The sequence below is a fragment of the Arachis stenosperma genome, chromosome 3 (assembly GCF_014773155.1).
Source record: "Arachis stenosperma cultivar V10309 chromosome 3, arast.V10309.gnm1.PFL2, whole genome shotgun sequence".
NCBI classification, from domain to species: domain Eukaryota; kingdom Viridiplantae; phylum Streptophyta; class Magnoliopsida; order Fabales; family Fabaceae; genus Arachis; species Arachis stenosperma.
In genome coordinates, this window is record NC_080379.1 from 16,540,549 (window position 1) to 16,558,451 (window position 17,903).

General features: G+C 34.7%; 1 protein-coding gene across 1 annotated transcript; it reads left to right on the plus strand.

Moving 5' to 3' along the window:
* Nucleotides 1-9,537: 9,537 nt before the first annotated feature.
* Nucleotides 9,538-15,165, plus strand: LOC130966798 (uncharacterized). Its single transcript, XM_057891621.1, has 8 exons — nt 9,538-9,804; nt 9,895-9,952; nt 10,242-10,491; nt 10,585-10,800; nt 10,883-14,077; nt 14,250-14,431; nt 14,557-14,698; nt 14,780-15,165. Exons 3-7 carry the CDS (start codon nt 10,285-10,287, stop codon nt 14,636-14,638), a joined length of 3,882 nt encoding a protein of 1,293 aa, XP_057747604.1. The 5' UTR covers nt 9,538-9,804; nt 9,895-9,952; nt 10,242-10,284; the 3' UTR covers nt 14,639-14,698; nt 14,780-15,165.
* Nucleotides 15,166-17,903: the final 2,738 nt, after the last annotated feature.

A 17,903-nucleotide genomic window follows, 5' to 3' on the forward strand; every position in this document is an offset into this window, starting at 1 on the left:
ACTAGCGTGCCATGTGTCACTTGACACGTCAAAAAAGTTTTTTATAATAAAAATAATCCTTAAAAGTCGAAACGTAAGTCATTTTCATCTCTAAAATTTTAAAAATTAATCAAACTAGTCCTTATATAATTTTTTTATAATATTAAATTTAAAATATTTTTTTGATACTACTAATTTTAATATTATTTTTTAAACCTTAATAAACAAAATTCTCTTTACATAAAATAATAAAAATAATTAAATTTTTATAAAATTATTTTGAAAATGTAAAATTTTAAAATATAAATGACAAAATAATTTTATAAAATTTTAATTATTTTTATTATTTTATGTAAAGAGAATTTTGTTTATTAAGGTTTAAAAAATAATATTAAAATTAGTAGTATCAAAAAATATTTAAATTTAATATTATAAAAAAAATTATATAAGGACTAGTTTAATTAGTTTTTAAAATTTTAGAGATGAAAATTACTTTTGTCTAGACTTTTACGGACTATTTTGATTATTAAAACTTTTTTACATGTCAAGTGACACGTGGCACGTGGCATGCCACGTGTCACTAACCTGACACGTCAATCAATCATCTTGTGACACGTGGCGCTTAATGTGACATGTCATCATCCAACTGACGAAATGACTAATTTGACTTACATTTTATTTTTCAGGAACTAATATGACTAAAAAAAATCATTTGAGAACTAATTTGAAGAATGAGTAATCTTTTAGGGACGAATTTAAATATTAACCCCAAAAAATTGTTACACAATATTTTTTAAATCTAAACAAATCTTTATACGATATAAAAAAAATATATTAAAATTAATATGAACGAGGGTTAAATACTTTAAAAAGTAAATATGGTAATCAAATTGGTGTAATTCAACAAGATAATTGGATAAAGAGATGATTCTTTTTGGTAAAAATATTCACAGATCAGATTATATAGTTAAAATTTTGATTCAATCCATATTAAATTTATTGATAAGATCCAATATTCATATGTTTTATATTTGGATTGGATATTAGATATATAGGCTAAATAAAGGAATATATTAAAAATTTTATTTTTCTAAAAGAAGTAAACCCTTTGACTTCTGTTGCACTTGTAGTTGAGATCTCGTCAGCTATCGTCACATGTGGTGGAAGAAACGTCTTTATTAGAGAATTTTTTTCTTTCATCATATCTGCACATTTCGAACTCTTTTTAGAATTTGTCTGCACATAGTCATAATAGTTATAATTGCCACAAATAAAATCTAAATTTCATACTCAACACTTTTTCTCAAAATATATATATATATATATATATATATAATATGTCGAAGTTTTATCAAACCTTGTCCTTTGTTTAAAGGAAGAGTTTAGCACCATAATTTTTTTCTTTTTCTGTGAAAAACCTTGACCTATTCAAATCATTGTCATCATTAATCATAATTATCAAAATTAAATCAGTAATCAACTTGGTTAAATTATTAGATTACTAGATTATTAGTTCAACGATAGGTCACAGGTCAAATCATTAATCTGGTAATAATTAAATAAATTTATAAAATTATAATAAATTAAAATATTAAAATAAATGAATGCAAAATTTATTATTGAATATCTAAGTGATAAAAATAATATTTCATATCACTCAAATTTAATAATATTTAAATAAATTCATTTTTTATAAATTAAATATAGACGATAATATAATAATTTAAAATTAGTCAAAGTAATAAATATATTTCACTAAAAATAAAAGGTTATGGATTTAAATTTTGGAATTAATGAAAAAACTTTTAAGAATTATATAATTAAAAGACTAACATTGAAATATGTTGACCAAAAAGAGATAAGATGGGAAAGAATATGTATAAAATTATTCACAAAGTGCACAATAAAAGCAGGGTAGATTGGCAGCATAGTTGTAGATATAAATTCTTGAGCATTGCAGGTCTAAGGTATTAGTTTATTTCCTTAAATGGTCAAAATACTAATTCGGATCGGTTCATAATCCTAAAGATCAAAATACTAATTCGAGTTTTTACAACTATGTCATTAATTGTCCCGTGCATAACACCTTGTTTATTCTCTTATGTACGCTCATAGGCGCCATATCTGGATTGATGTTATTATTAGATTCAGCTTGTTGATTTTTACCAAATTCAAAAAGATTCAAATTTTGAACTTTCTTCGTTGCACTTATTCGCACCGTAGCAATCTCGTCAGCTACGTCACATGTGGTGAAATAGAGCGCCTCTACTAAAAAGTTATTTTCTTTTACCATATCTGCACCTTTTGGACTCTTTTTACAGTCTACCTACACATAACCATAACAAACCATAACAATTATAATTGCCTATTTTTCTCCTTCTTCTCCTTATTCTTATTCATTAAGTAATGTTGTTTTGAACCCTCGAATTCTTCCTCTACCGCTGCCACTGTTGTCACCTCCACCGCCGTTTCTGCCTATTGATCCTTTTGTGGGGGTGTTTATTCCACCCCTGTAACCTTTCCTTTTCAACCATTCTCTCATCTTCTCAATGGATCACCAGAGGTCTATGTCTCTTCTTCAGTTTATGGTTGATGAAGGACTTGTTCCTTCTGTGGAAGAGGAAGAAAGAAGGAAGAATACTATTTAGAAGCTCAAACAGATTGTGTTAATATGGATCAAACAGGTCGCTGTACAACGGCGATTACCAAAGCATCAAATTGCGACTACATCTATCTTATGGCCTAGGAGTTCACAGTGGTAATTCTGACATTGAAGCTTTGTGTGTTGCTCCTTATTTTGCAACCCTTTTGGAAGACTTCTTTGTTGTTTTGCACGACATGCTTAAAAGTAGGCCAAAAGTGTCAAAGCTTTACTGTGTCAAGAGTGCAAAAGTCCCTTTGATGCGATTCAAAGTTGATGGAATTTCCATTGATGTTTCATATGCTTGCTTGAGAGTACTATATGTTCCTGAGAGTGTTGACATACTATACCTATTTTTCTTGAGGAATATTGATGACACCAGCTAGAAAAGCTTGTCTAGTGTTCGAGCAAATAAACACATTTTTTAGATAATACCAAATGTTAGAGAATTTTCAAGCTATGGTATAGTGTCTTAAATTATGGCACATTACACGATTACTTAGGAGGAGTCCATTTGGCGATTCTCGCAGCTTATGTTTGTCAACGGCATCCTAATGCCTTCATAAATGCTTTGATTATGAACTTTTTTTCGAATGTTTTCAGTTTAGTCCTGGCCTACGCTAGTGATGCTGCAGGAAAGAATGTTCCTAAAACAACTAGAGAGTATGGAAATGCGATCTTTCATGTCTATTTTGCTGCCATCTTGCCCTTATAAATTTCGCCATTCAAATATAACCAAAAGCACTTTCTACCAGATCAGGGTCGAGATTCTACATGGATACAATATGACAAGGGATCTTTTGAAGCCAGATTTCACGTGGGACAATATATTTGAGCTTTTTCCATACTCAATAAAGTATTCCAAATTTGTCAAGATTTACCTCTATACTACTAATCAATGTTTGCTTGGGGACTGGTTGGTTGGGTCAAGTCCCGCTTTTGCAGCCTTCTCGTCATTCTTGAGGGAACCAGGATTTTTGTGATCATAACCTTACGGAGTACACTAACCCCAAAAAAAGCGATCCAAACATGGTATTAGAGCTCTATGTCCGAAAGGTCAAGAGTTCTATCATTGGTGAATCCCAAAAGTGAAAAAATAGCATAAGACAAATAACGAATAAAAGAATGCCTATACAAAAAACATGCAAATCCAAAAGAGGCTCTTAGTTGAGGGAGAGTGTTAGAGACAAAACTACTAATATTGCCTTCTCCTATCAGCTTAAGCTTGTCTAAGGTTCAACTCCCATATGCTAATATTTTTGGAATTAATTTACAATATAGGGTTTCCTAGCGTGTTCACTAGTTCTGTTGGACCACTGTGGGCATACGCGTGTTGACTAGTAGACTACGTAGCTGACTGTTGACCAGTTTGTATTGGTTTATTTCCTTAAATGGTCAAAATACTAATTTGGATTCATTCAGAATAGATTTAATTACTCTGTTAGTCCCTATAGTTTTGCAAAATTTTCAATTAGGTTCTTATACTTTTTTTCCTTTTAATTGGGTCCCTGCACCAATTTTTTTTAATTAGGTCCCTCTTAACAGTAATTGGCTTAATTTTATAGGAACCCAACTAAAAAAAAAAATTGGTGCAGGGACCCAAATAAAAGGAAAACAAAATGTAAGGACCCAATTAAAAAAAATTTGTGCAAGGTATAGGGACCTAATTAAAAATTTCGCGAAACTATAGGCACCAACAGAGTAATTAAACCTTAATATGAACAAAATACTAATCCGAGTCCTTGTTTATTCCCTCATGCTTCTTGAGGGAATATAGGTTTTTGTGATCCTAACCCTACAGAGTATACTGACCTCGACAAAAGTGATCCAAACATGGCATCAGAGCTCTGTCCAAAAGGTCAAGAATCCTGAAAGTGAAAAATTAGCATAAGACAAATAAAGAAGAAAATAATGGCTATACAAAAATAAAACAAACCCAAAAGAGGCTATTGTTTGAGGAAGAGTGTTAGAGATATAACCATTAATATTGTCGTCTCCTATCAACTTAAGCTTGTCTAAAGCTCAACTGTCATGTGCTATTATTTTTGGAATTAATTTCTAATGTTGGGTTTCCTAGCGTGTTCACTAGTTTTGTTGGACTACCTTAGGCATACGTGTGTTGACTGGTTGACTGCGTAGCTAACTGTTGGCCGGTTCGTATTAGTTTGTTTCCTTAAACGGTCAAAATACTAATTCGGATCGGTTCAGAATTGATCAAAATATCGAGTGTTTACAACTATGTCATTAATTGTCCCCATGCATAACGCCTTGTTTATTCCTCATGCACGCTCATAGGCGCCATATATGGATTGACGTTATTCTTAGAATCAGCTTGTTGATTCTTACCAAATTTGAAAATATTCAAATTTTGAACTTCCTTTATTGCACATGTGCCTCTGTCGTCACCACGATCTCATTAGCTACATCACATGTGGTGGATGGAGCGCTTCTACAAAAGAGTTCTTTGCTTTTACCATATATCCACTTTTTGGGCTCTTCTTACAATCTTCCTACACATTACCATAACAATTATAATTGCCTATTCTTCTCCTTCTTCTCCTTATCCTTCTTATTCTTATTCATTAAGCGACATCGTTTTGGACCCTCCTATTCATCTTCTGCTGCCACTGCTTCCATCTCCACCGCTATTTCTGCCTATTGATTGTTTTGCGAGGGTGCTTGTTCCACCACTGCAACCTTTTCCTTTCAGCCTTTTTCAATGGATCACCAAAGGTCTACGTCTCTTCTTTAGTTTATGGCTAACGAAGGATTTGTTCCTTCTATGTAAGAGAAAGAAAGAGAAGGAAAGCTATTTAAAAGCTCAAACATATTGTGTCAATATGGATCAAGTAGGTCGCTGTAGAACGGCGATTACCAAAGCATCAGATTGCCGCTACATCTCCCACGGTATTGACATATGGATCTTATGGCCTAATAGTTTACAATGCTGAATCTAACATTGATGCTTTGTGTGTTGCTCCTTACTTTGCAACTCTTTCGAGAAACTTCTTTGTTGTTTTGCACGACATGCTTAAAAGTAGGTCAAAAGTGTCAGAGTTTTATTGTGTCAAGAGTGCAAAAATCCATCTGATGCTATTCAAATTCGGTGTAATTTCCATTGATCTCTCATATGCTTGCTTGAAAGTACTATATCTTCCTGAGAGTGTTGACATACTACACCATCCTTCTTGAGGAATATTGATGATACTAGTTAGAAAAGTTTGTCTGATGTACAAGCAAATAAAATGCATTCTTTAGCTAGTACCAAATGTTGAAAATTTTCAAGCTATGGTAGGTGTTTTAAATTATGAGCAAAAAGGTAAGGAGTTTATGGTACATTACATGGTTATTTGGGAGGAGTCCATTTTGGCAATTATTGCAGTTTATTTTTGTCAATGACATCCTGATACCTTCATAAATGATTTGATTATGAACTTTTTCTAAACGTTTGCATTTTGGTCCTGGCCTACATCAGTGATGCTGTAGGAAGGAATGTTCCTAAAACAACTAGAGAGTATGGAAATGCGATCTTTCATGCTTCTTTTTCTGTCATCTAGCCCTTATGAATTTTGCCATTCAAATATAACCAAAAGCACTTTCTATCGGATCAGGACTGAGTTTGTACGTGGATACAATATGACAAGTTTGAAGCCATATAAGCTTTTTCTATACTCAAAAAGGTATTTCAAATTTGTCAAGATTTACCTCTGTACTACTAATCAATGTGAGCTTAGGGACTGGGTTGGTTGGGCCAAGTCATGCTTCCACATTCTTCTCGTCATTTTTTAAGGAATCCAGGGATTTTGTGATCATAGCTTTACAGAGTACACTGACCCCGACAAAAGTGAGCCAAATGTGATTAAGAGTTTTATGTCCGAAAGGTTAAGAGTTCGATTTTTGATGAGTCCCAAAAGTAAAAAAAATAGCATAAGAAAAAGAAAAAGAAAATAATGCCTATACAAACATCAAACAAACCCAAAAGAGACTCTTGCTTGGGGGTGATTGTTAGAGATATAAACATTAATGTTGCCTTCTCCTATCAGCTTAAGCTTGTATAAGGTTCAACTCTCATGTGCTGTTATTTTTGGAATTAATTTCCAATATAGGGTTTTCTAGCGTGTTCACTAGTTCTGTTGAACCACCGTGGACATACGTGTATTGACTGGTATGTAGCTAACTATTGACTGGTTCATATTGGTTTGTTTTCTTAAAAGGTCAAAATACTAATCCAGATCAGTTCAGAATCTTAAACGATCAAAATACTAATTCGAGTATTTATAACTATGTCATTAATTGTCCTATGCATAATGCCTTCTTTATTTCCTGATACACGCTCATAGGCACCATATCTGGATTGACATTACTCTTAGAATCAGCTTGTTGATTCTTACAAAAATCGAAAAGATTCAAATTTTGAACTTCCTTCATTGCACCTGTGCCTTCCGCCATCGCTGCAATCTTGTCAGCTATGTTACATGTGGTGGATAGAACGCTTCTACTAAAAAATTCTTTTCTTTTACCATATATTCACCTTTCAGGATCTTCTTACAACCTGCCTATACAACCATAATAATTATAATTATCACGAATAGAATCTAAACTTTCACACACACAGATACACATACTTTTCTTGATATACACACTTTTTTTGTGATTTTATCAAATCCTGTCCTTTTTCTAAAGGAGGAGTCTTGGATGTTCTTTCTCTTTTCTTTTCTACGAGAAACAATGGCCTATTGAAATCATTAACATCATTAATTATCTCAAGCATAACATCTTTGTTTATTCCTCGTGCATTTATTTTTTTCCTCGTGCACGCTTATAAAACCATGTTCTTTTTTCAAGGGAAGAGTCTTAGATCATCTTTCTCTTTCTTTTTCTACGAGAAAAATCATACACACTTTTCTTGATACACACTTTTTCTTATGATTTTATCAAACCTTGTCCTTTTTCCAAAAGAGGAGTCTTGAATCATCTTCCTCTTTCCTTTTTTACGAGAAACAATGACCTATTCAAATCATTAACATCATTAATTGTCTCATGCATAACGTCTTTATTCAATTCTTCGTGCACTTATTTTTTCCCTCGTTCACGCTTATAAAACCATGTCCTTTTTTCTAAAGGAGTCTTGGATAATCTTTCTCTTTTCTTTTTTACGAGAAACAGTAACCTATTCAAATAATTAACATCATTAACACACACACATATTTCTCGTGGTTTTATTAGACTTTGTCCTTTTTTCAAATGAAGAGTCTTGGATCATCTTTTTCTTTTCTTTTCTACGAGATCTATTCAAATCATTAACATCATTAATTGTCCCATGCATAACATTTTTGTTTATTCCCTTCTGCACTTGTTTTTTCCTCATGCACTTATTTTTTCCTCGTGCACGCTTATAAAACCATGTCCTTTTTCGAAAAAAGAAGTCTTGGATCATATTTCTCTTTTCTTTTCTACGAAAAATAATGACCATTCAAATCATTAACATCATTAATTGTCCCATGCATAACATCTTTATTTATTTCCTTGTACACTTGTTTTTTCCCTCGTGTATGCTCAAAGGCGCCATATCTGGATTAACATTATTCTTAGAATCAGCTTGTTGATTCTTACCAAATTTGAAAAGATTCGATTTTTTTAACTTCTTTTGTTGCACCTAGGGCCTCCGTTGCACCACCAACTTCCGTCACACCCGCTGCTACCATCTTATCATCTACCGTCACATGTGGTGGATGGAGCGCCTCTTCTAGAGTACTCAACACGTTTTTTCCCCTCAAAATATAAAATGTATGAAAATTTATTTTTATCAAACCTTGCCTTTTGTCTAAGGGAAGAGTCTTGGACTATCTTTCTCTTTCCTTTTCTCCGAAAAAACATAACTTATTCAAATTATTGGCATTATTAATTACCCCATGCATAACATTCTTGTTTATCCCTCGTGCACTTGTTTATTGCCTTACATGCATTCATAGGCGTCATATTTGAATTGACGTTATTTTTAGAATCAGCTTGTTTATTCTTATCAAATTCGAAAAGATTCAAATTTTAAACTTTCTATATTACACCTGCGATCTTCGTCGTATTTGTTATTGCGATCTCGTCAGCTACTATTATATGTAGTGGATAAAACATCTCTACTAAAAAATTCATTTTCTCAACCATAGATATACCTTTTAAACTCTTTTTACAATTTGTTTGTATATAACTATAACATTTACAATTGCCATAAATAAAATCTAAACTTTCATACTCAACACTTTTTTCTAAAAATATAAATTGTATGAAAGTTTATATATACACGCACATACTTTTCTTGTAATTTTATCAAATTTTATTTTAATACCTCATCAAATGTTACAAAATGCTATTTGCGTGATAATAGATATAGAACATTGTATATAAAATTATTTTTGCAAAATGAAGGCATGTAAATTTTGAATATCAAGATGAAAACAAATATATAAGAGTGAATATTACTAACTATTTATCTGTGATATTTTGTATTCCTTAACCATATCAAAATATTTAACAACTTTCACTCATAAAAAAATTAGACTAATAAATCATTACAATTGATTGCAAAATGTGAATCGACTGACATATTAAGTGTAAGTATCACATAAAAATAAAAATTTAAATTTTTTAAATTTTAAATTTTATTTTAGATCGTAAAATGTGATATTTTATCATTTATTTTATAGGTGGGATAAAAAAAATATGAAAAAGAAATCATTCAAAAATAAAAAGATTATATTTTTTTCTAAAATAAAAATTTAAAATTTAAAAGATGTAAAAAAAGAAAATATTCTTCTTATATATTTTAAAATAGTAAACAAAGGAAGCCTTGGGCAGGTGTTTTGGGATGTTTACTCATAAATATTTTAAATTGGAGTAAAAAATAAAAGAGAAACCCCAAAAGAAAAAGAGAAATGAATAGGCAACGCCGCCGTTTCTTCAATGGCGGAAAGACATATGGGAAGGTTGCACACACAACGCAGCAAAGCTCAACAAACTCTGTTACCCTTATTCGTTTCTATCACTCTTAAATACACAACACCACAAAACCGCATTCCCTCTTTCTGTGTGTTCGTTTTCTTCTTTTATCTCTGATTTTCAAACCCTTTCTTCCTCTCGAAAACAAAATCACTGACACTTGCAGCGATCCTTCGATCTTCAAGCTCCTGGTAACCTCCTCTTTCTTTCTTTCTTTCTTTTTTCTCTATGACTAATCATCTTTGTTCTTGCTATTGATTCTTTTTTCTTTTCCCTATCAGGTTTTTTGTGCAGTGAGGGTTTCTGTTATTCGAATTGGAACGCCTATCAAGATTTTAGGTTCTGAACATTTCTCGAGAAATCTTATTGATTTTTATTTGACATTGCCGCTTTAATCCGAATCCATTTATTTCATTGTTTTCCTTGTTTTCATTCGTAATCGAATGCTCTATGATTGTTCCCTTCACGAATCTGATTATATTAACTAACATCGCTGTTTTTCTTCCTTTGAGCTATATGCTAGTGCTAGCTATAATGTGTACTGTTGCACTATCAGCTCCTTTAGTAATGAGCTTCTCTGATTCATTAATGATAGAATGTAGTGTTGATTGGCTTCGTTCGTGTTCAGGGTTTATGTTCAGTTGGAATTGAGGGGAAAGTTATAGTTCAATATGGGATTCGATAATGAGTGCATTGTCAATATTCAATCACTTGCGGGAGAGTACTTCTGTCCAGTTTGTCGCCTCCTTGTGTACCCAAGCGAGGCTATGCAGTCACAATGCACTCACTTATACTGCAAACCATGCTTGACATATGTAGTGAGCACAACGAGAGCTTGCCCATACGATGGTTACTTGGTCACTGAGGCGGATTCTAAGGTATTTGTCTTGCTTCTACTTACAAATGCTCCTGTTTTGGTGCTGTTTGGCATCTACCAATTTATGAACTTGCTTGTCTCAATTTAATTGCAGCCTCTTACAGAGTCGAATAAGGCACTTGCTGAAACTATTGGAAAAATACCTGTTCATTGCCTATATCACAGGAGTGGATGCATATGGCAAGGAACATTGTCCGAGTGTACATCTCATTGTTCTGGATGTGTTTTTGGCAATTCTCCTGTTGTTTGCAATAGGTGTGGAATCCAAATAGTGCATCGACAAGTACAAGAGCATGCACAAAGTTGTCCTGTAAGTTCCACTCATGCATTACATTTATCCTTTTGATTTATTTTGTAGCTCATCTTGCCTTCTTATGCTTTTTGGTTGACAGGGTGTGCAAAGTCAGGCACAGCAGGTTGCCGTTACCCAGGAACCTTCAGCCACCAGCACAGTTGCCTCTACTGATCAGAACCAGACTGCTGCTCCAGTTGGAGCTGTGGCTTCACAAGCTTTGAATTCTCAAACCGCTGTTACAACAACTACATCTGGGCAGGATTCGAGTCAGCTACCTAACCCATCATCTCAATCTCAACCAACGCAGAATGTTCAGACTGCTGCACCAACCGCAGAGCAATGGTATCAGCAGCAACAATATCAACAATACTACCTGCAATACCCTGGTCAAGATCCTTATCAACAGCAGTATCAACATTACTACCCTTATCAGCAACCAGTAGGTCCACAGTACCAGCAGCCCTACAGCCAGCCCCAACCTCAGTCCCAGCCCCAGCCCCAGCCCCAGCCCCAGTCCCAGTCCCAGTCCCAGTCCCAGCCCCAGCCTCAGCCACAAGCCCAACACCAAGCGCAGCCTCAACTTCAACCGCAGGGAGTTTCTAATCCGCTTCCACAAGTTCCGGCTCCTGTGGCTCCGCAACCACAGAATCAGATGCAAGTTAACCAACAACAGCAGCAGCTTCAACCTGCTGTAACGCCACATGGTCAGATTCTGCCACAGAGTAATCCACCGGGTCTCACCCAAGCACTCTCTCAGCCTCAGTCTTCATATCCTTACCCCCTAGTTCCTCATGCTGTCCAGCCTCACCCTCAACCTCAGCAACATATGCAAATTCCTCCTTATCAGCAGCCTCACTCTCAAGCTCAGCATTCACAGCCTCAAATTCAACAGCCAGCTCAGAAGTATCCTGTTTCTCAACCTCAAGTTCATTCACAAGCACACCCTAATGCTCCAGTTCAACATCTTTCTCAGTCCCAAATGCGTCCTCACCAGTCCCTAACTGCTAGTGTCCAACCTCAAGGACAAAATGCATCGTCAAATGCAGTAACAGGCTTTCAATCTTATCCACAACCACAACCTCAACTTCACCAGAGTACTCAGCCAGGAGCTCCTCAACATGGTATGCAGATGCATGCTCAAAGTGGGCCTCTGCCTCATGCTCAGCATCCAGTCCTGATGCAGAATCAGTTTCCTCAGCAAATTCCAGTGATGCACCCACATCAAACTCCGGTGATGTTTCCTAATCAGCAACAGCCAGCTTTATTGCCTTCACCTGTTCAAGGCCAAGGTACCCCTCCTATCCAACAGCAGCCGGTTTTTAATCCCAATCAACAACCTGGTCCAATTAACCACCGTCCTACCCTGCAACCAGTTCAACAAAGTTTGGCTCAGCAACCTTTTGCACACATGCCCATGTCTTCTCATTTACGACCTCAAGGTCCAGGACATTCATTTCCCAGGCATTCTTATCCACCCGCACAAGGTAATCCTGCACCGTTAAATAGCACTCAGCTCAGTCAATCCCAAAATGCTGTTGGAAAACCTTCAATCCCCAATCATCCAATACAAATACAGCCATTTGCACACACTGCTAATAACATTCCAGTTAGACCAGGGCAAACTGGTTCCAGCCACCTGCCCGAAAACCATAATTTGTTGGTTGGGACCAATAATCAAGTGCAGCTATCTTCTGATTTGCAGTCTGGGGCTCCAGCACCTCATGAAAGGCAAGGCAATGCCACTGAACAGCACACTGACTCTGCCACTGGGAAACTTGCTAAAAATTCTAAAGATTTTTATACAGCATCGTTATCAGAAAATGAGTTGAAATCTGAAAAGGTCAAAATGGATATAAAGCCTATTGATGCTGGGAACAAGCAAAATGGTGGAGATCAAAATGCCGTGAAAACCTCAGGCCCAAATGTCAATTCATTAGAAAATGGTGATTCAGTGGGTCAGAGTGTTGGTAAGGAAGAGGTTGCTGAAAATAACGGTAATGAGCATTCTGCTCCCAAGGGCAATGAGAATCAAGATGGTCCTCTGCTGAAGATGGAAACCAAGAAAGAGTCTGAAACTGATGAAGTGAATAATGATGATGCACACACTTCAAGACCTGCTGCTGATCATGGTAAGCAACATCAGCCAATGACTGAATATGCTGCTGTCCAGCAGAGGTCTTCTGCAATGTTAGGATCACAGGTGCTACGTCCAGCAGGGCCAAATGATCCTCTCCCTTCTGGACACTCTTCTACTTTTGTAAGGAATCATGTACCTACCCATGATCCTCATTTGGGACAGGCAACCATGTTAAAGCAGCCGCAAGGTATTGGCACCCAATTTGGCACACCAGGGCAAAACTTTCAACCTCAGTCTCTTGGACCTGCAGCGCCATATAATCAAGGTCAGGAACCTCCTTTTCATGCTGGTGCATCTAATTCATCTCGTATTGGAGGGCCACGATTTAGTGCACAACCTTCTAGAGATATGCACGGTGGGTTGACTGCCAATATGCTAGTACATGCTTCTGATGATTTTGGTTTCCGGGATGAAAGGTTTAACTCTTTCCCGGCACCAGGACATCAAAATTTTGATCGAAGAGAGTTTGAAGATGGTATCAGGAAATTCCCTAGGATGCCTTTGGACACTGAGCCAGTTCCTAGATATGGAAATCATTCATTTGATCCACTCGAGGCAGGGAAGAGGCCAGTTGGTTTCCATGATGAGGCCATTAACAAATCAGGTGCTACTCTCCACCCTGGTTATCTTGGCCTAGGTCCTGGACATGGGAGACATCACATGGATGGTATGGCTCCCAGAAGTCCTGGTGGTGAATATCCTGATATGCCTCCCCATAGAATGCGGCCCCACTCTGGTGGGCTTGTTGGTAAGGCAGATATAGATGATTTTGATGGAAGAGCTGCACGTCATTTTGGTGAGCCATTTGGCATTGCATTCCATGATAGTCGGTTTCCTCGTCTGCCTGGTCATTTGCATAGAGATGAGTTTGAGGGTTTTGGTAATTTTCGATTGGGTGAACATCCAAGGGATGGTAATTTTATTGGCCAAGATGAATTCGCTGGTCCATTTCAAAGGGGTGAACATTTTGGTCCGCATAACTTTTCAAGGCAATTGCATCAAGGGGAACCTATAGTTTATGGTGCCCATCCTGGCTCTCGAAGTTTTGAATCTTTCAGCAAAGGAAACAGGCCAGGTCATCCGCAGCTTGGTGAACCTGGGTTCAGGAGCAGCTTTTCTCTTCCTGGATTTCCTAATGATACTGGATTTTTACCAGTTAAGTTTCAATTGCTCACATGGTATTTTTATGCTTGTTATTGTTATCATATAGCTAAGTTGAATGCATTGAGTTTTTCCTCCCTTTCCTTTTAAAAAGAAGTTAAATGCATTCTTGTTGATGGAAATTTTAATGATTTCTTTTATTTATAATTTACTATTTGTTTTTTAGGGAGAAGCCAGGCCATTTGATAATGTGAGAAGGAAGCCTGCTAGCATGGGTTGGTGCCGGATATGTAGAGTTGATTGTGAAACAGTTGAAGGTTTGGACTTGCATTCTCAAACAAGGGAGCACCAGAGGACGGCTATGGATATAGTTAAAAGCATCAAACAAAATGTGAAGAAACAAAAATTGTAAGTTTTTTATGTTATTTTTTTTCTTCAAAATTGTTTTCATTATTTTAATATACCCAAGGTTAAACTTTTCTCTGGTAGTCAGCCCTTTATTATTTAATCATGTAAATTCGTTTTTTTGGTAGAATACCAACTGAACATTCCTCAGTCAAAGATGGAAACAAGACAAGAAACACTGGTTTTGAGGGTCGAGGAAATAAACATTGAGTAGCCATCGTTTGCGGTTACTTGGCTTTCATGCATATTTCAACCAAAGATGTTGCTGTGGTATTATTGCAATAACATTACTATTTATCTGATGCCCGTATTCTACTTCCCAAGTTGCTTATGCTGCTTGTGTCATTTCAGGTTGCTACCATCATATTAATGGAGATGTTTTTGGGATCTCAAGTACATTGGCAGTTAAGTTTGTTGGCTTTTGAATTTGAAATTAATTTATAATTAGAATAGTTGTTTCAACCTTTGTGCTCTGTTAACAGTTTGTCGTTTTATTCTGCCCATGTTGCTTAGATGCTAATGGTAAGGACAATACATATGAATGTTTATCTTTTGGGCTTTAGTAGAGGCCTCCATTGTCCATTGATGCCTCTGCATTATGGTATGATATGTTGTGCTGTCTAGTTAATTTTCTGAAAATGTTTCTTGATAAAGGCTATGCAATTTCCATTATTATGTGTTGTTGTGTATAACTTCTCAACACTATCATAGAAAAGGGATATTCCTATTTGGAGCTATTATTGTTTTTTATTCCATTATTTTGTTTTTGGCTGTATCAAAGAAACGAGGAAAATCTTTTCCTTGCAAATTAATTTCAAAGCCACACTTCTTATACCAACTCATACTTTAATCAATTCTACTTTTAAATTACTGTTTTTATATGTTAGTAGTTTGAAAGTCCGGTTAGACTCGGTTTATAGACTGAGAAACATAGAAAGGCTTCAATAACCACTAAGCCGTATCCCTTAGGCTTTGTTTAGTTTGAGAGAAGTGGAAGGGAAATAAAGGGTGGGGAAAAAAGTTGCAAAACTTCCTTCATAAATTACACATAAAAATGTGCAACTTCTCTTTCCTCCCCTCTATTTCCCCTCCACTTCTCTCCAACCAAACAAAGCCTTAGTGTGGTTGGTTACATGCATGACATCAATATCCATAGGTATAGCTTCTAAATTGAGCAAGTTGTTTATTGGGAAAGAAGTGAATGAGTTTGTTAAGAAAGTGGTGAAGGTTGTACAACGATATCTAATTTGATGAGAGCGTCTGGGGTTTGTTTAAATAGGAGAAGAATTAAACAGTATTGATGTAGAGAATTGTTAATACTTATTCCATAGAAGAATTCAAACAGAAAAATAAATTGAGAAGCGCCCTTTTGGCACTTTTTTCCTCAAGGCATTGTCATTTCTAGCGTATTTGATAGTGGAGGATTAAAATGTTGTAGTGCATCATTGTTCATCACTACTGTTCTAATTTCATCAAAAATGTAAAATTTTAGACTAACTATTATGCCCTAAATTGAATCTAGCCAATAAAATATTTTTAGGAGAATAATTTGAACAAAATTTTCACTAATATCCAGACATAATTTAATATTCCTTAGGACTATGGAGGATGATGCCATTTACTCAAGACTAGAGTACTAGTGCATTGTATACTTTCATCTGATGTGTAAAAGAAGTTTAATAACCATAACAATTTTTAGGCTAGGTTTGGTAAAGCTTTTTTAAGAGGTGATCCTCATTTTGCGTTTGGTAAATTAAAAAGTCCAAGTGCTTGTGCTTGCGGCTTTTAAAAGTTAAGGGTGCTTTTGAAAGCACCTAAGCAGGAGTTTTTCAAAGCTGGCTTGTGCTTATCAAATTTTATTTATTTTCCCGCACATATTTCCCGCTATTATATTGCCATTGAAATCCTCATATATTTCTAACTTCTCATTCTAACCTTCACAAATTCTAACACAGTCTTCATATATTTTTATTTTTCAACCTAATCTTCACAAATTTCAACACAAATACATCTCTATCACATATTAGGTATGAACTTCTATCTATTTATATTATTTTTTTGTGTGTTGTTTTTGTATATTTTCAGTAGATCTATTATGTTTGTTTTTTTATCTCTTCCTTGAAATGTGAAGAGGATGACTTGGTTTATGAAAACCAATCATAAAATTTTCCTTGCATAAACATTAGTCAAAATTATAATAACATGTATATACATATGTAAATATAGATATATATAATCATAAGAGTAGTTTATTTGATATATGTATCCCATTTTTTGTGATCTGTAAAGGTGAGCCAATATATATATGTGGGTAATGGACGTATTCAGTACTAACGTTGGATTACATACAAATTTTATTATTGGCTAATGATAACTCTATTTATATTAGTACAATCAAGTAAATATTTAAACTATTAGTCTCTAAAATTTGAGTTAGGTATTTTTAATGATGATGTTCAGGATAAAATAATTTTTTATGATACTTATATAAAATTTTAAAGTTAAAAAATAAAAGAGTTTATTTATTATATTTATGTTTATTATGAATTTTTTATTTTAAAATTATTTTATTTTAAAATATTATATAAAATTTTAAAGAATTTGAAAAAATAAATTCTTCGTTTATTATAATTTTTTTAAGTTTTAAAAGTTGTTTTACCAAACACAATTGTGGTGTTTGTGCTTATTAAAAGTCATTTTTAATTTGATTTTACCAAACGCAAGTGCTGCAGTTTTTAAAAAGTTGTCTTTTAAAAGTGAAAGCTTTACCAAACCAAGCCTTAGTCTATGTGGGTAAATCAAAGCAAAAATGTCTTGTAAATTTTGGAAATTGGCATGCTTTTGGTTTCTTTTGTAAGAGGCCGTCAGTTATATTCCTTATTATTTATCGATATAGCATTAAATTGATGTGTTCTCGGAGATGTAGCTTGAAATGTTGACAGGAGCAGAGACCGCTTAATAACTGGGTTTTAATCTTAATGTATTTGGTAACTAGGAGGTCTAAACATGAATATAGTTTATGGCATTAGTTTTTAACGAACTTGGCTACAAATTTTGTTAGTTGTTTGCATAGGCACAGGTTTGACTACAAATTTACAAAATGGTACATTACCTATTAAAATTAAAAAAAAAAATCTAGGATATATAGGGTTTGGCCAGTTAATTTGAATAGAAAACATTTAAATAAGTACAACAATTTCTAGTAGAGTTTGGGTTGATATACAAAAGTTATTAATGTGTATGTTTATTTTATGCTACACAACATGAACAACAATTGTATATTTTATCAATGTCATAGCAATAAAGACTCATAATCGGGGATGACAAAGACAATAGTTAATAAGGAAAGCATAAGCAACTAGGATGCGTCACTGACAGTTTCATAGGGTCAACAAGTATAGTTGGATTGTTGATGATATGAAACTTGGGAAACTGTATGTAAGAGGACTTTAGTTTATGATAACTTTTTCTAAAG